This window comes from Balaenoptera acutorostrata, chromosome 13 (assembly GCF_949987535.1).
Source record: "Balaenoptera acutorostrata chromosome 13, mBalAcu1.1, whole genome shotgun sequence".
Taxonomy (NCBI): Eukaryota; Metazoa; Chordata; class Mammalia; order Artiodactyla; family Balaenopteridae; genus Balaenoptera; species Balaenoptera acutorostrata.
The window spans coordinates 81446724-81462315 of NC_080076.1; the positions used below are offsets into that span (position 1 = coordinate 81446724).

The 15592-nt window shown below is 50.4% G+C and overlaps 1 protein-coding gene across 1 annotated transcript in view; it reads right to left on the reverse strand.

Annotated features, from left to right (window-relative positions):
* Positions 1-322: 322 nt before the first annotated feature.
* Positions 323-15592, reverse strand: part of NOS1 (nitric oxide synthase 1) — an 87453-nt gene continuing 72183 nt past the window's right edge. The window contains 15 exon segments of the mRNA XM_057526211.1: positions 323-397; positions 508-552; positions 554-651; positions 654-728; positions 731-784; positions 787-843; positions 846-927; positions 1925-2047; positions 3755-3949; positions 5379-5527; positions 6833-6954; positions 8363-8450; positions 9308-9518; positions 11718-11887; positions 13150-13343. Coding sequence (XP_057382194.1) covers positions 323-397; positions 508-552; positions 554-651; positions 654-728; positions 731-784; positions 787-843; positions 846-927; positions 1925-2047; positions 3755-3949; positions 5379-5527; positions 6833-6954; positions 8363-8450; positions 9308-9518; positions 11718-11887; positions 13150-13343 — 1738 coding nt within the window.

The window sequence follows — 15592 nt, forward strand, 5'->3', positions numbered from 1 at the left end:
GGGAAGATTCTTATTTCTAGCTCATTCCCTTGGACAACATTACTTCTGGTCTTGTGGGTGGGAGTGCCAAATCAGGCGATCCTGATTTGATCCTGGGGTGCGTGGGGTTGGGGAGCAGGTTTGCCCAATCCATTAGATGGGTTAATTTGCCAGTAAGGGCTCCGCTAACTGGGGCCAGCATCTAAATGCATCTAATTCAGTGATTTCCCCTTTCATTGGAGATATCCCCCTTGATCATCACACCCCACCTCCATGCCCTGACCCTATATAACCAGGGCAATTAGGACGCTTCCAAGTGTTTCAGGCATGCTAGCACAGACCCTTAATTATGGATGTGTGAGGCCCCAGTATGGGCCGGGGCATATTTCTTGGCACTGAGGGTCTGCAGGCGACATGCCTGCATGGGCAAGAGGACGGAGGGAGACCCAGGCCCAACACACGCTCACACATGCACGACCAGAACGTCATCATAAAAAAGAACAAGGGGGATTTGAACGACTGAGGGACCAGCTCAAAAAACTCTTCCGTCTGGTCCCTGCAGCCTCTCCAGGGCAAACCCCAGAAAACACCCTAACACGAGCCACAGCCATGTTCCAGTGGTTTCATGCACCGGTGATTTGCCCTTGTCAGAAAGAGAGAGAGAGGGAAACAGTTGTGTAAGAGCCACTGCGGATTATGAAGGCATTGCACTGCAGCAGGAAAACTCAAGGAGAAAACCCAAGAGGGCCAGGAAACCACTGAGAGGTGAGAACCCAGGAGAGGAGGGCCAGGACACGGCGACAGGACAAGAGGCAGAGCGGGGGCCATGTGCGGGCCCGAAGGAAAGGTTCAGCAGTGTCCGTGCTTACAAAACCTGCAGCCATCCTGGCCGAGTGCAGTGGGGTACCATCCACCTGGGCAAGAGGGTCCAGTTAGGAGCTGAAAACCCTGTAGGAGGAGAAGTGGGGAGGGAGTTAGTGCCAGAGGAGCAAAGGCTGCTCTGTTTCCTTACACAGACCCAGAGAAAAGCACCTGAGCTCTGGGTGCTTTTGTCTCTTTCACTTCCTCGTCAGCCCCAGTGCCTTGGACAGGACCTGGCACCTTGCTGGGGCTCATCTTGAGTGAATGAATGAATGAATGAACAGATGAATGAATGCTTGCTCACCCACACAACAAACCAGGACGAGATGTGATCTTCAAGGCAATAACGTCAGCCTGCTGGACACCAAAGTATGTTTTCGAGACCGCCGTGTTGTCACAAGGGGAAAAAAAAATGGGGCTGCTTAAGAAATGGAGTGTGTGTGCCCTAGGCTACTGAAAACGAAGCAGCTGAATTCCCACCTAATTTAAAGGGCACACGGTGGTGGTTTCGAGGTGCTCTGTGGCAGAGAATGGGGGGGAGTGAGATTACAATCAAGGGTGACATGTCATGGCATTAATGTAAGGTTAAAATAGTGAGACTCAGTCCCAGTTTTGTAGTACCTCAGACCATTTCCAGCAATTTCTAGAGGACAAGTGGAATTGTCAAATTAATATCAATTGGAATTTGTGTCAGTGAGAATGCTAGCGGCGCTCTGTGGGTGAGGGAGGTGGTGTAAACGCTAGGAGCAGTGAAGAGGAATACAAATTTTGCAGTGGTGAGAGCCATCACGCAACTGGGGGCGCCCCGGTGGAAGTTAACATCCAAAGCTGGGGTCCCCACACTTGAGGGGAGCTCAGAATCCCCTCCAGGGGTCGTAAAATCACAAACCGCTCGGTGCCCTGACCCCAGAGCTTCAGATTCATCAGGGCTGGGGCAGCCTGGGAATTTGCATTTCTAACACATTCCCAGGTAGTGCTTATGCTGCTGGTCTGGGGACCCCACTGCGGGAAAGCCATGGTCAATGAAATCAGACATCCCTGCCTGGCAGGGCTCTGCCCACCCCGCCCACGGGATGGAGCCAACTTACTCATCAGTGTCCTTTTTGCTCTCCTCAATGAAGGCAATGGATTCAGATCTAAGGCGGTTGGTCACTTCATATGTGCGCAGGGTGACCCCGAAAATATCCTCATGGTACCGGTTGTCATCCTAGGGGACAGAAACAACCAGGAAACAGACCTCAAATGTCAGCCAAGGGCACGGAGAAGGGCAGACATATTGATACCCTGGAATGGAATATTCCTAGAGAAGATGGTTCCTTAAGAAACAAGGTGTAGGGAATTCCCTGGCGGTCCAGTGGTTAGGACTTGGTGCTTTAACTCCCGTAGCCCTGGGTTCAATCCCTGGTTGGGGGACTAAGATTCTGCAAGCCCTGCGGCACGGCCAGAAAAAGAAAGAAAGAAAAAAGAAACGAGGTGTAACCCAGGGCCCCCAGAGACCCCTTTGGTCCCCAAGACTCTGTTTCAGCAAGACCCTCTGCCCTCTAGGGCATGGGGCCTCTAAGCCCAGTTGGCAAAGAACACTTTTGTTCCCATCCAGAAACATGCTGCTGCTTTGTGGATTCTGAGGATAGAAGAGCTGAGGGGGTCCAGTGGAAACTTCTCCATGTCCCCCTTTCCTCCCTCCTCCTTGTTCCTGCAAGTTCAGATCTGGGCATGGCTGGATTTAGTGTAAACATCACAGCCTGTAGAGACCAGCAGAGATGGGAGAAAAGACAAAGTGTCCGCTTAGCACTCAGGAAATACCATGGTTGCCAAAGTGGAGACTTCTCTGAACATAGGAGTTTTTCTGACGATGAGCATCTTAGCTCAGCCTTGCCCAGAAACAGACAAACAAAAAAGACAACTCAAGAAACAGCACGACTGATGATGAACTTGTGGCATATGGGAGTTTCTGGAGCCATTGGAGCTCCTGAGGCAGGACTGAGGGATGGGCATTAAGAATATCCCAGAGGGCAGTGTCGCTGAGCATTAAGTTCTGGCATACTTGGTCTCAAAGGTTTTGAAGAAAGTTGCCCATCTGTAGAGTGGATTCATTTTACGTTGGGGTGGTTTTCAATCTTATTCTGCAGAGTTTTGCAGAATCTATGAAAGTGTCTCCCAAGACTCATACCAAAGAGACAGAGTGCTGAGGGCTCTGCAGCTCTCCTTGGAGCTCTGGCATTTCTACCAGAAAGTTGTTGTTGTCGTTGTTTTTAACCTAGTAGGGTTTATTATCAGAATTAGAACAAGGGCTTTTTCTGCAAAAGTGTTTGATTACTGCTCATTTAGGGAAGCAGGGAGAAGAATGGGATCACCCCTGGAGCTTTGTGGAGGCCTGGGACTCAGTTTATTCTATTTGGGGCAGTTGGCCACATAGTTAGGACTTTGCTTACTGGGCTGCTACTAGCCTTTGTGCAAATTAGGAAAAGGCATCCCTCCTCCCAAGGTGCACTGCTCGGGAAGCCAAGCATGGGGTGGCTTTCATCCCCCACTTGCCCCCCTTGGACACACCTTTTTGTGCAGTGCCCAACCTGCACAACTGCACAGAGCAGTGCTGCAGCTTGTTTCTGGGGACAGGAAAAGTTGGGTTAGGATGGTTTCCATCTAGCTACCCAGTGGTCCACCCACTTGTTATTTTCACACATCATAGCTCCCTACCATATTTAATACACGCACCTGCATGTCCCACCATCCTTCCTTCTCTCTCAACTATGGTTTGGGACCACCTGTATCCTCTACCCCCAGTCATAAATGGGAAAATGGGGGCAGGGATGTCATCATGGGTCCCCTAGTCATTGAGACAGGAAGGATGAGGAAGAGGAGACAGGAAGCTGGATGCCAGAAAAGGAATCCCAGGAGCTGGCCCATCACTCACCCTCAGCCTGCTGATGAACACTCCGGCGTCCTCCACCGAGAGCTTCCCCTGCTGGGTCATGATGCGCTGGATGGCTTTGAGGACATCGGCCGCCATGGTGACGTCCCCACAGACGTAAATGTGGCCCCCTTGCTCCTTCAGGGCTCGGTACACGGGTTCTGCCAGCTGCTCCTGTAGGATGTCCTGCACGTACTTCTGCAGGGAGCAGGAGGGCCAGTGAGAAGGAGCCGGGCTGCAGGACAATCCTGTGTAGCTCACTCCCTGGCCCCACCACCCCGGGAGCGGAGTCAGACACAGGGGCTTGTGGGCAGGTCTATATTTTGTGCAGTGATGCAGGGGACTGGGAAGAGTGAAGCAGGAGAGGAGGGAAAGCCGATCTGAGGGTGTGATGAGTTGCCCCCCACTCTGGAGCTCACCTCTGCTCAGAACCCTCTTTGGAATCATGCAGCACGCCCCCCAGAGCCATGCCCTGGAGGGGCGAAGAGGGGGGCATCGTCTACCCGCTCCTCTCTTCAATGGCCTGTGGTCACCCAGGGGGTGTTAACTCCCGTACACTTCTAGGTGCGGGGCTGGTACTGCAGGCGTCCTATGCCGGGGTGCCAGAGAAGCCCCAGGACAGACAGCAAGAGATGGGGGCCAGGGAAGGGGCTGTCAGGTTACACCTGGGCAAAGCCAGCTGCTGCAGGAATTGCTGGAATAACAGGGGGGCTAAGAGAATGTCAGGTGGACACAAGGGGTGTACAATGCAGCCTCCAGGGAATTTGTCTGGTTTGTCCAGGAAACTTCCCCCAGGCGAGCCCGACATTCAGTTGGTACGTTCTGGCACGGCTATACCTGCTACTGAAACATTGATGAACTTCCATGCCAGACGTCAAGTAGCTACTGCCCAGACCCTCTGAGTGCCCCCCTCCCTGCTGTCCTGGCTCCTTTCCTGGGACACCCCTGGGGGTCCAGTTGAGAACCCCAAGATCCAGAAGGGGCATGCTCCAGTCCTGCGGCCTGTGTCCATTCTGACTTGGAGTGCCTCTTATGGGCTGTTTAATTTTTTTTTTTTGGCCGCTCTGCATGGCCTGTGGGATCTTAGTTCCCCGACCAGGGATTGAACCTGGGCCCTTGGCAATGCGAGTGCGGAGTCCTAACCACTGGACTGCCAGGGAATTCCCTGTTTGATTTTTTAAATTCTTTTTATTGTGATAAAATACACATAACATAAAATATATGTGTGTTTTAAAGTGTATAATACAACGCAGTGGCACTCAGCACATTCACGGTGCTCTGCAACCATCCCCTCCACCTGCTTCCAGAACCCTTTCATCACCCCCAGAAGGAACCCTGTACCCTCCCCATTCCCCCTTCCCACAGCCCCTGGCAACCATGAATCCGCTTTCTGTCTCTATGGATTTGGCTGTACTGGATATTTCATGTAAGTGGCATCATAGAACGTGGGCTGTTCAATATTTTAAGTCAAATGTTTATGCTCCGTGCTTCCTGAAGTTCAGAGCAATGTCACGGAAGAGAATTCAGAAAGGGTGAGGGGGTTTCTGGGAACGGGATTTGCATGTGTGGAGAGCATGTGTGTGTGCTGGGCTGGGGTTGGGGGGACCATGAACAGGCTGGGGGTTACCTTTGGTTTGTCTGGCTCCCGGGAGTAGGCTGTGTACAGTTCTCTGAAGACCCCCTTGCTCTTGGCCTGTAGGGTCTCCTCCCTGTAGATGTGGTCTATCTTGGACTGCCGGCACCCGAAGACCAAGACCATGGGGCAGGGACTCATTCCTGGGGACCGGGAAGATCTCCTGTCACCGACAGCTCTGATGCCTGATTTGGGGGGTGGCTGGTGGTGCCAGGGCTGCTCAGAACCTTAGCACGTGCTACAGGGGTAGAGGTGCACGGACCCTGGGGCAGGCGGTATATGTACTCGCATACACACACATGCACATGCACACACACTGAGGGAAGTAGGTGAAGTGTGTTCAGACTTCAGCAGACCTCTCTGCTCTGGGTCTCAGTCTTTGCTCTGGGAAAGCCCCCACCACTGGGTACTGCTAAACCCCCAAACTCTGAAACTAGACTGCCTGGATTCAAATTCCAGCTCTGTGTGACGCTGAGGAACTTACATAACTTTCTATGTCTCCGTGTCCCCAAGTACAAAATGGAAATAATAATAGCGTCTAACCTCATAGGGTTATTGTAAGAAGTAAATGTAAAACCTTAGACCTGTGCCTGGTACATAGTGAATACAGTTGTCCCTCGGTATCCTAGGGCATCAGTTCCAGGACCTGCCCTGGATACCAAAATCCACTGATGCTCGAGTCCTATATAGTTGGCCCCCTGTATCCGAGATTCCTCTGTATCTGAGGTTCCACATCCGCAGATTCTCAACCAGCCTCGGAGGGTGTAGTACTATACATATGTATTTAATGAAAAAAACTTGCGTATAAGTGGACTATGCAGTTCAAACCCATGTTGTTCAAGGGTCAACTGTACTTTGTAAATGTTAGCTATTCCACTAGACTGACAGTTCCACTGGAGCAAGTTTTTTTTTTAAGTTGTTTCTCTGTCTTGTTCATTGCTGCGCCTCTAGTGCCTACGATAGTGTTTGGCATTCATGAGATGCTCAGTAAATCCCTGTTAAATGCATGTCAGAAATGTGGGTTTTTTTCTCTCTCTCCTCCCAAAGCTGATCTGTTGTGTTTCTCACACAGTAAACCCTGCTCCTGAATTACAGTCTTTGGGACCATCCCGTGAACACACATCCATTTGATAAGGCTTAATGCTTACCCCTTCTAGGGCTGCTTACATTTTAAGATGGGGGTCTTATCTTAACAGTCCAAGAAATGTCTTCTGGGGATGGAATTTCGGGCCTTGGAACAGGCTGTGTGGACGATTTGTTTGGACAGGTCCTTTGAATTATACCGTAAACTTCACCAATGGGTCTGGTCACTACTATGCTCCCCCTCTGTTCCCAGGTAGTGACACAAAGGAGAGAAGACATCACCATGCCTCTGGGATGCTGGGACACAGGTGGGCCTCCCCAGGTCCAGGGGGTAGAAACCATGTGCCTGCTAGACCATGACTCACCTTTGTGTTGGATATCAAATTGCCGTTGCTGCCAGAAGCTTCGGAAAGGGGCAATGCCTGTGCCCGGGCCAACCAGGATACAGGGTACTTGGGGATTTCGGGGCAGGTGGAAGCTGGGCGCTCTGGACAAGGAAGAGAGAGTCAGAAGCCTTGCTGAGCTCAAATCTGATCAAGAACTGTTGGGTCTTAGGTAAACCAGATGGCCATCTTGGGTAGAAATACAATGGGGCTTAAAGCTCTTCAGCTGGGGTCAGGCGGCCCTTATCAGGGTGGGAGGTCCCATTAATTTGGGTCCTCAGGGTCTGGCTATCACTCCATTTCCCAACTATCCCCATTGCTGAGCTAATCCACAAAGGGAGTGGGGTTGATTTAACCCAGGGTTTCCCTGCCTCAGCACTCCTGACAGTGGGGCTGCGTACCTCTCAGTGATGAGGGCTGTCCTGTGCATTGCAGGATGCTGAGTAGTACCCAGGCCTCTACCTATTAGATGCCAGGAGCACCCTCCAGCTGTGACAACCAAAAATATCCCCAGACATTGCCAAGGGCCCCTGGGGGGCAAAATCACCCCAGGTTGAGAACCACTGAATTAACCATCCATGAGATCTCCCCAAATCAGGGAGTTGCAAACTTCAACGTACAAAAGAATCATGTGGGGATGTTCAAAGAGGGTGTAGATTCCTGGGCAATGCAGTAAGTCTAAGCTCAGGACTCGGCATTTTTGAAGCACCCCACGGGATTCTGATACTGATGGTATGTGGACCATATCATGACCATTCTACTCTTAACAGCTGAGAAAAATGGCTGGCCAAGCCCACCGTTTAGGTAGGGAAATTATCAGTTGATAAAGCAGGTAACTACAGTGGGCCTATGCTCAGACATAACCCTTATTTCTTTATTTTTATGTTTTTAAAGCTATATTATTTTATTTGATTGAGGTAGGAACACTTAACACATATTGACCGGGGGATTTTTACACAAACTAACACCTCTGGCCGTAATACGTCTCCGATCAAAAATGTGTTTAACGTGAAACCTATCCTCTTAACACACTTTAAAGAGCACAGTACAGTATTGTTAGCTATGGGCAGAAATAGCCTTTAAAACTGAGTTTGGAAAGGGAAGATGGTTGACGGGGAGGGGAATTAAATCTTCCTGGTCTCTAAGAAACTGGGAACACATGGGGTGGCCAGCAGATTGTGGATAGAAATTTCACTAGTCTGCAAATTCCATGAAGGCTGAAACTGCATTTTGCCTGGTTGTCTACTGTAGCCCCATCTAGCACAGGACATGCACTTGATAAATATCTGATGCATTGACCTGAACTTGACTAGAGGACTTGCTTAGCTTCTGCTATGTTGCTCTGCCCCCATGATCCAGTTTCCTTAACAGCTTGGAGCGATGCTGAACGTTGATCTCAATCCCATCTGACTCAGCCGTCTCTCTAGAACCCTTCAGGCTGGTCCACCCACCCCACCTCAGGACATGAGGATGCAGATCTGGGATGGCTGCTTCTTTTCATTTGCCACTCACCCTCTCACGAAACAGGGCACCACTTCGTCAGCCTGGATCCGGTTGAGCCAGGAGGAGCACACGCCGTGGTGAATTGGTCCTTCTCCATCTAACAGGATAACCGAGGTACTCTGGCTCGTTTATTGTCCCTCAAGCTCCCCCGTCCCCGGCTTCCCCCCATCCTCCAGTGCAGAAGGCTCACAGCCCCGACGCCAAGTTTCTGCCTTGGAGTTCCCTGTCTGGATCCCTTCCTCTGACGGGGAAGAGGAAATGGTAAAGCTGGGGTGGGCTCATGGCTGTGAAACTGGTGGTTAGGGGTGGCTTGTATTCCAATCGTGCCCACTGAAAGGGCCTCGATCGATCTGCTCTCGGTGGCCTGTCAGGACCCCAGTCTCAGAGCTCTCTCAGGCACCATGCGTTTTTTGTTTGTTTGTTTGTTTGTGTTTTTTTTGGCCACACTGCGCAGCTTGCAGGATCTTAGTTCCCCAATCAGGTATTGAACCCGGGCCCCAGCAGTGAGAGCGCCGAGTCCTAACCACTGGACCGCCTGGGAATTCCCAGGCACCATGCGTTTTAATTGCTATAACCAAGGAGGAAAACACAGGTGCAGAGGTCAGGTTATCCGGCTGACCTACAACCAGCTCCCCCCTCGGAGGGAAGGGGTGGTGGGGGCTTGTTCTAGCTGCTGCCTTGGGGGTATGAGGGGAGGACGGGAGTAAAAGGAGGTCTCAGGCTTTTGGAGAGGCCTCCAAATGCACATCTCATTTCCTTCCTATTCTGCACAGAGCTGGCTCTGTGAGCTGGGACGGTTTGCTGCTCTGCTTCTTTTCCCAGTTTCCTGGTCTTGGGGGGTGGGTCACCTCCCCAGGATTTGGGATGTGGCAGAAGTTTAGGCAGATGTGCAGAGGCCCCTGGAGGGGGGGGGAGAAACGCAGACCCGGGGGCTCTCCCAGCGCCTCTGCCCACCTCGGGTGCGGTAGGAGACAATGGCCACGGTGAGGTGCACCTCGTCGGGGTACATGTCGGGGGAGGAGCTGATGGAATAGTAGCGAGGTTGCAGCAGCGACAGCTGGGTCAGGAGCAGGGTGGAGGGCATCTGGATGGATGGGAACTCCTCCAGCACCTCCACGATGTTTGGGTTCCTGCCCCATTTCCATTCCTCGTACTCCTGCAAACCCTGCACCAAGGAGAGGGGCAGAAAAGAACTTGCAGCCAGATCCTGGAGCAAACTTCCAAGGAGCGCTTGAGGAGGTCCAGGGAAGAAGGCAAATTAACAAATAATAATAGTTAACCCTTGCCTAGGAATTATTCTGGGCCAGGTTTTCATTTTTGCAAGGACCTTATAAGTCTGATTGTCATCCCTATTTTATTGATGGGGAAACTGAGGGATATAGAGGTCCCATGGCTACGAGGTGGTGGCAGACTTCAGCCTGAAAACCAGATCTGGCTCACGACCTGCTCGTATGGCCTGTGAGCTAAGAGTTGTTTTTACATGGTTAAGTGGTTGGGGGTAGGAGGGGGGAATCAAAAGAACAATACTATTTCATGACCCTAGACTATGCCATGAAATTCAAATTTTGGTGTCCACAAGTAAAGTTTGCTTGGAACCCAGCCGCGCCCACTCATTCATGGATGGTCTATGCTGTTGTGCTACAATGGCAGAGTTGAATGGTTGCAACAGAGACACATAGAGCATGAGTCTAAAATATTTACTATTTGGCCCTTTACAGAAAAAGTTTGCCGACCCCTGTTCTAGGCAGTCTGGCCCCAGAATCTGTGCTCCTAGTATTACACTCTCCTGCCTTTTGCGAAGGTCAAGAGAAATGCACTGTGAAGGGAGTCATGACTTGCAGGCGTGTGATTTGTGGGTCTGCAAGGCTGGAGGTGTATCCTCGGAGCGTATGGGTCACATTCAAGATGGTAAAAGACATCCCCGAAGGGACAGGTTGGGGTGTGGAGGACCATGTTCAGGGGCATGTTGACAGCAAAGCCCAGGTGTTACTAGGGAACACAGGAACTCTCTGGGGCTCTGGAGGTATTTTTCCTACATCTTAGAAGCTGCCCTTAGGAGGCTCAGATTTTAAGGAGGGGTAAAGCATATTATCAGTGCATTGTATGACCAAGCTTTTCCCCATGTTCCTAAAGACCATCCTTGCTCTGCTGATAGGGTATGGCATTCTGGAGAACGTGCCTTCCAGACCCCCAGCCTCAGTGACTTCGAGCTGCTGGGGCTCAATTGGCCAAAAGCCCCAGCAGCTGCTCACTGAAACTGACATCCCCCTGAAAACTGACATGGATCTGATCCTATATGCTTCCATTCAAACTTTCTGCCCTCTCCTTCACTTGGGGTCAGGCTTGTTTTGAGGTCTGATGGTTCTCTCAGTCTTATCTGACTCTGTTCCCATTTTCTCTCACACAGGTGTTTCCCCTAATAAAAAGAATCCTCGCTCTTTTAATGGAGTTTGCGCTTTTTGGAAGAGGCGGATTAATACATACAGTTACATCAAATTTTACTTTAAATAATCCTGTGCAAAGAGTGCAAGCTCTGTTCCCTCTTCAGATTATCCCCCTTCCGTTACTTAAAATTTTAAATCAAAGTTATGGGTGTACAGAGTTAAAAAAGTTAAATAATTCTGCAAAACTTACGATTAAAGATAATGCTCTCCAACTCCCTAGAGGTAACCATGTACAGTTCTTTTAAGTGTTTTTTTCTGGTGCTTATTTTCATATTTCTAAGTAAGATGCACTCCCTGAATTAAAAACAGAACTTCTTGTGCCACCATTTGATTCCCTCTCCTGTACAGCAGACGAAAGTGAAACCATCATTTTCTGGTGGCTTGCTTACTGGGGAGGAGCCCCACTGGGAGAAATCTGAGTGGTCCTCCCAGCTAGGATTTTTTGCAGCAGCTTGGTTTCTAAGCAAGGGCGGTAGAAGCTGTGCTTTTTGGTTCACCTTACCATCAGAGGCCTCTTATATCTTGAAGTCATACCTATAGCTCTTCAGCACTGAAAAAGCTGATTTTTAAAACAGGGCACTGGGGGATTCTCTCAAGTTCTTTTTCTTCTAAGCATGGGCTCTGATGGAACTAATGGAGGCTCAAGGGTTCCAAAGGCAGGAAGAAAAAGAGTTAGAAGAGCAATTTCGACTGTAGCCAGAGAACTCTGAGATTCAACGGGGTTGCTCTCTTGTTCTGTTAGACCTTAGTTAGAAGGAAGGGAGATGGTCAGGACTAGCCAAAATGGACTAGCCAGTATGGTGACCTGCAAACTAGACTATGGCAGCCCTCGCTCAAGACTGCCATCTGCTGGGCAACTGTTGCAATAACTATACAATTCTCCAACGAGGAGGTAAGGTTGTATGTGGCCAGGGACCCACCTTGCTGAGGACCAACAGACGCTGCTTCTCTTTCTCACTGGTGGCCAAGGAGGCAAACTGCTGCAGCTGCAGTGGCGTTGGAGGCGTGGTGATATCCAGGTAGTACCTGAAGGCCTGGAAGATGGTGCAGGGTGGGAGGCGATGCTCATCAGTCCAGTTACTGATAACCCCTGTGGAGGCACAAAGGAGGTGAGAGACGGGTTGGGGAGGAGAGTCTGGGCTCCGAGGGCTTAGGTCCAAGTTAGGGAGGCCATACCTGCTTCTGGGACTGAGGATGGGGCCTGGAGAGCCAGACTGCCCCAGAGCCAAGTAACCCCTCGGCTGTCCACCTCCCATGTCCCTCATCTATACCCAGAGTCCTGGGGACCCTGTGATCACCTCCTGTGTGCAAGGAGCTTGTCCAAAATCAATCGATATTATTAACTCATTTAATCCTCATCACAATCCTAGGTGGTGGGTGCTATTATTATCTCCATTTTGCAGTTGAGAAAAATGGAAGCACAGAGAGGTTAAGGAATTTGCCCAAGGTCACACAGCACAAATGCATAAAGTCAGCCAGTATTGCTCCAGACCATGTTTTAACTACTATACAATACTGCTTCTATTTACTTTACTCCAGTACAGCCCCTACACACAAGCCTCTACTTCAAGATAAAAAGTACTGTTCCAACATGGAGAAAGAACTGTCTGGGTTGGATTTATTAAGAGAAGGTATGTCTCTCTAAAGTGGTACCTTCCTAAGGGATTTTCAATAGGGCTTCGGCTACAAACTGTTTTCACATTCTGCCCTGACTTCGTGTCCTAGCTCCTTTGTAGAGGGGATGTGTCACTGTAGCCCGGGCTACCACGTATGGCCACTGCAGTTCCTTGTACCTGAGTTCTGAGCTCACCTGCAGCTACTGAGATGAAGCACGGAGACCCATTTACCTTGGAAAGTTATTTAATAGGAATGTCAAGGATGGTCCCTGAAACAGGTTGGGACTTGATCTAGTTTGATCAGAAATGTGGTTCAATCCCAGTGGACCACTGAGCTTCATAGAGTGCCTTTGGATTCTAAGAGGAGGCATGGGCGGACTCCAGCTGCTATTTACTTGGTGGCAGTGAGGCAGGGGTGATGAAGGAAGTTAGACGAGTAGCCTCTGCTAAGATCAGTGTCTAGCTGATGAAGGAAGGTAGAAGCCCCTTTGGCTCGAAGATGAACCATCAATGTCCTGGCTTCATGGACATTTATTTGCTTAGCCAGTTGGGCCAAGGTTATTCAACCATGAGAAAGGAGGAGTCTTCAGTCTCATAAGCTAGGGGTGACAGAGACCCACTCTCCTACCTGGAATGGTGATTGAGAAGAACAAGTCTCCTCTTCCCCAGATACACACTGCCTTTGGGACTCCCTGGACAAGGGAAGCACCCTTGGGTGTAGCCTGGCCATAGTTACCCAAAGCCGTGTTTCGCTCCTCTAGCAGCTCCACCTTCACCAGCTGGTTGACCGGGGGTGCGTCCTCCAGCCGCTCGATCAGGGCATTCACGAGGTCCTCGTGGTTGCCAGGGAAGATGCCCAGGTGGTCCCCAGGCTGGTACTGCAGCTCCTGATTCCCGTTGGTGTGAAGACGCACGAAGATGGTTGATCGGCTGGAGGGAAGAGGAGGGGAACAGTGGGATGAGGGCCACCAGCTTCTGCCCACCTCCTTTGCTCCTTTGTCTGTCGCTGTGGCTACAACTCTCCTCCTTCCATTTCTCTCTGGGGCTCAGGCCAATCAGACTTCTGCCCCCATCATTCCACGCCGCGGCTTTCAGCAAGGTCACCCACGAGCTCCTCATGGCAAATCCGACCGCCGGCTCCCAGCACTCACTGTGGTCATCAGAGCAGCAATGGACGCAGCTGCTCACTTCCTCCTTCTCAACACCCTTCTCTTGAGCATCCCAGGCTCTCCTGATCTTCCCTCTGGCTGCTCCTCCTCAGTCTCCTTTGCCAGTTCCTTCTCATCTCCCCTCACTGGACACTGGAGCACCCCAGGGTTCAGTTCCCAGACCTCTTTGCTTTCCTGACTTCCTGCCCCTGCTTTGCTTTCCTCCGTAGTTCTTACCATCAACTGACCTCCAGCAGAGTTTACTCCGTTACATGCTTTGTGGTCTGTCCCCCCCTGCCTGCCCCCTGGCCCCCAGGACAATGTAAACTCTAGAGGGCAGGGAATTTGTCTGTTTTTTCCCCTGTTCTATTCTGGCACCTGGGACAGTGCATGTGGCACATAGAAGGCATTCAAAAAATATCTGTTGTTTGCAGGAACCTCAGACCCTCAGGATTAACCAGCTACTGGAATCGGCTCTGTTCTCTGTACCAGTCAGAGTTCTGCCAGGAACCACCAGCCCATTGGAGCCACAGGCAATGATGTCCCCATTCTGTGAAATTCCATCTCTCCTAGAAATCCCAAGCTCCACCCGCTTTTGCAACCAGGGTCCTCATCTTGTCATGGAAAAGGGAAAAGAACTTGGCCTTAAACTCAGGTTCTCGTTGTGCACAAATCCCATGATATTATAACATTTATGGAACTAAGGAGAAAACCCAGACAGAAACTCGTTGATGCCTGCCAGGTCATTGCCCTTTCTTTTGATTTTTGGATTTCAAGTGCAGGAGGTCTGTGCTAAGAATGAATTCTCAGACTAGGATTATTCTGGTCCTCTTTAAAGTTTTAGTACAGATATACCACATTTTTATACCTGAAAACTTCGGGATGGATGACTACACTTTGGTAAATCAAATCTTTTTTGTATTCTTCGAGTTACATTCGCATTTTCAGATCCGCTTCTTTCTTCGTTGCCAACTGGTTTTCAGTTGACAGAGACACTTGATATTCAACGTGAAGTTTCTACATTCTCCGCGGTATGTAAATCAGCACTTGAATAGACCAATGGGACTCGCTATTTAAAGGAGTTTTTGGCACAGCCAAGGGCCCTTTTGTGCTGCAAATAGCCGCCATTATTAAAAATAGTTGTGCTGGCATATTTTTCATGGCGCCTCTGTCCTTAGTATGGGGCGGAACTTGGTAACTGAAATTGTGAATGATGGTGGTGGGGTGTGGGGTCCCACTCTCCTTCCCTCGGCAGATTTTGTTCTCTCTGGGGCACTGATCTTACCTATTAAATGCGCTTGCGCGACTGATTCTGCTCTGAGCTCATACCAGTCTTTTGGTTCCTGGAGAGCAAGACATCAATCATCACGCCCTGCCAGCTCCAGGAAGGGGATTGGCAGAGGCTGACAGCCAGCAGAGGGCGCTGTGGGGTTGCTAATTTGGGAGCCTCCAGCGCCTACCACGGGAAGCCTTTGAAAGGCCCGCAAATCAATTCCCACTTTCTCCCAGATCATCACGATTTCTTTCAGAAGTATATTTGCCTCTGTTCCTTTGGCCAGTACAAAATAGAAATGCGGAGGACCCGAACTTGCTGAGCTGGCTCACACGCACAGCCATTTCCCCTAAGTCCTCTTGAACGTGGCCGAAGGTGGTCAGGCGGATAAGAGGCAGGGATGGGAATGGAGGGCAGGTGGGCCACAAGGTGGGCCCCGGCTCTGCTGGGAATTTGACCACGGACACTTTGCAAGCTGCTGACCAGGCATGGCATGCGGAGAATCCCGGCAGTGAATGGCTGCATGGCCCTAGGACACCTCAGTGGGCTGGTCCTTGAAGCTTTGCAGGAAGCTGATCCTCCAGTGGGTAGCACTAGCCTGGAGACTAATTGTCTTACATCTCAGTTCTGTTGGGGGTTTCTAAGTATAGGATTTTCTAAGCCTTTAAAAAAAAAAAAAAAAAGCTTGGGACACATATGGGCCATTGAAAAGTTTTAGGGGAGAGAAAAAGGGCAACATTGGGAAGGCAGAGCCATTT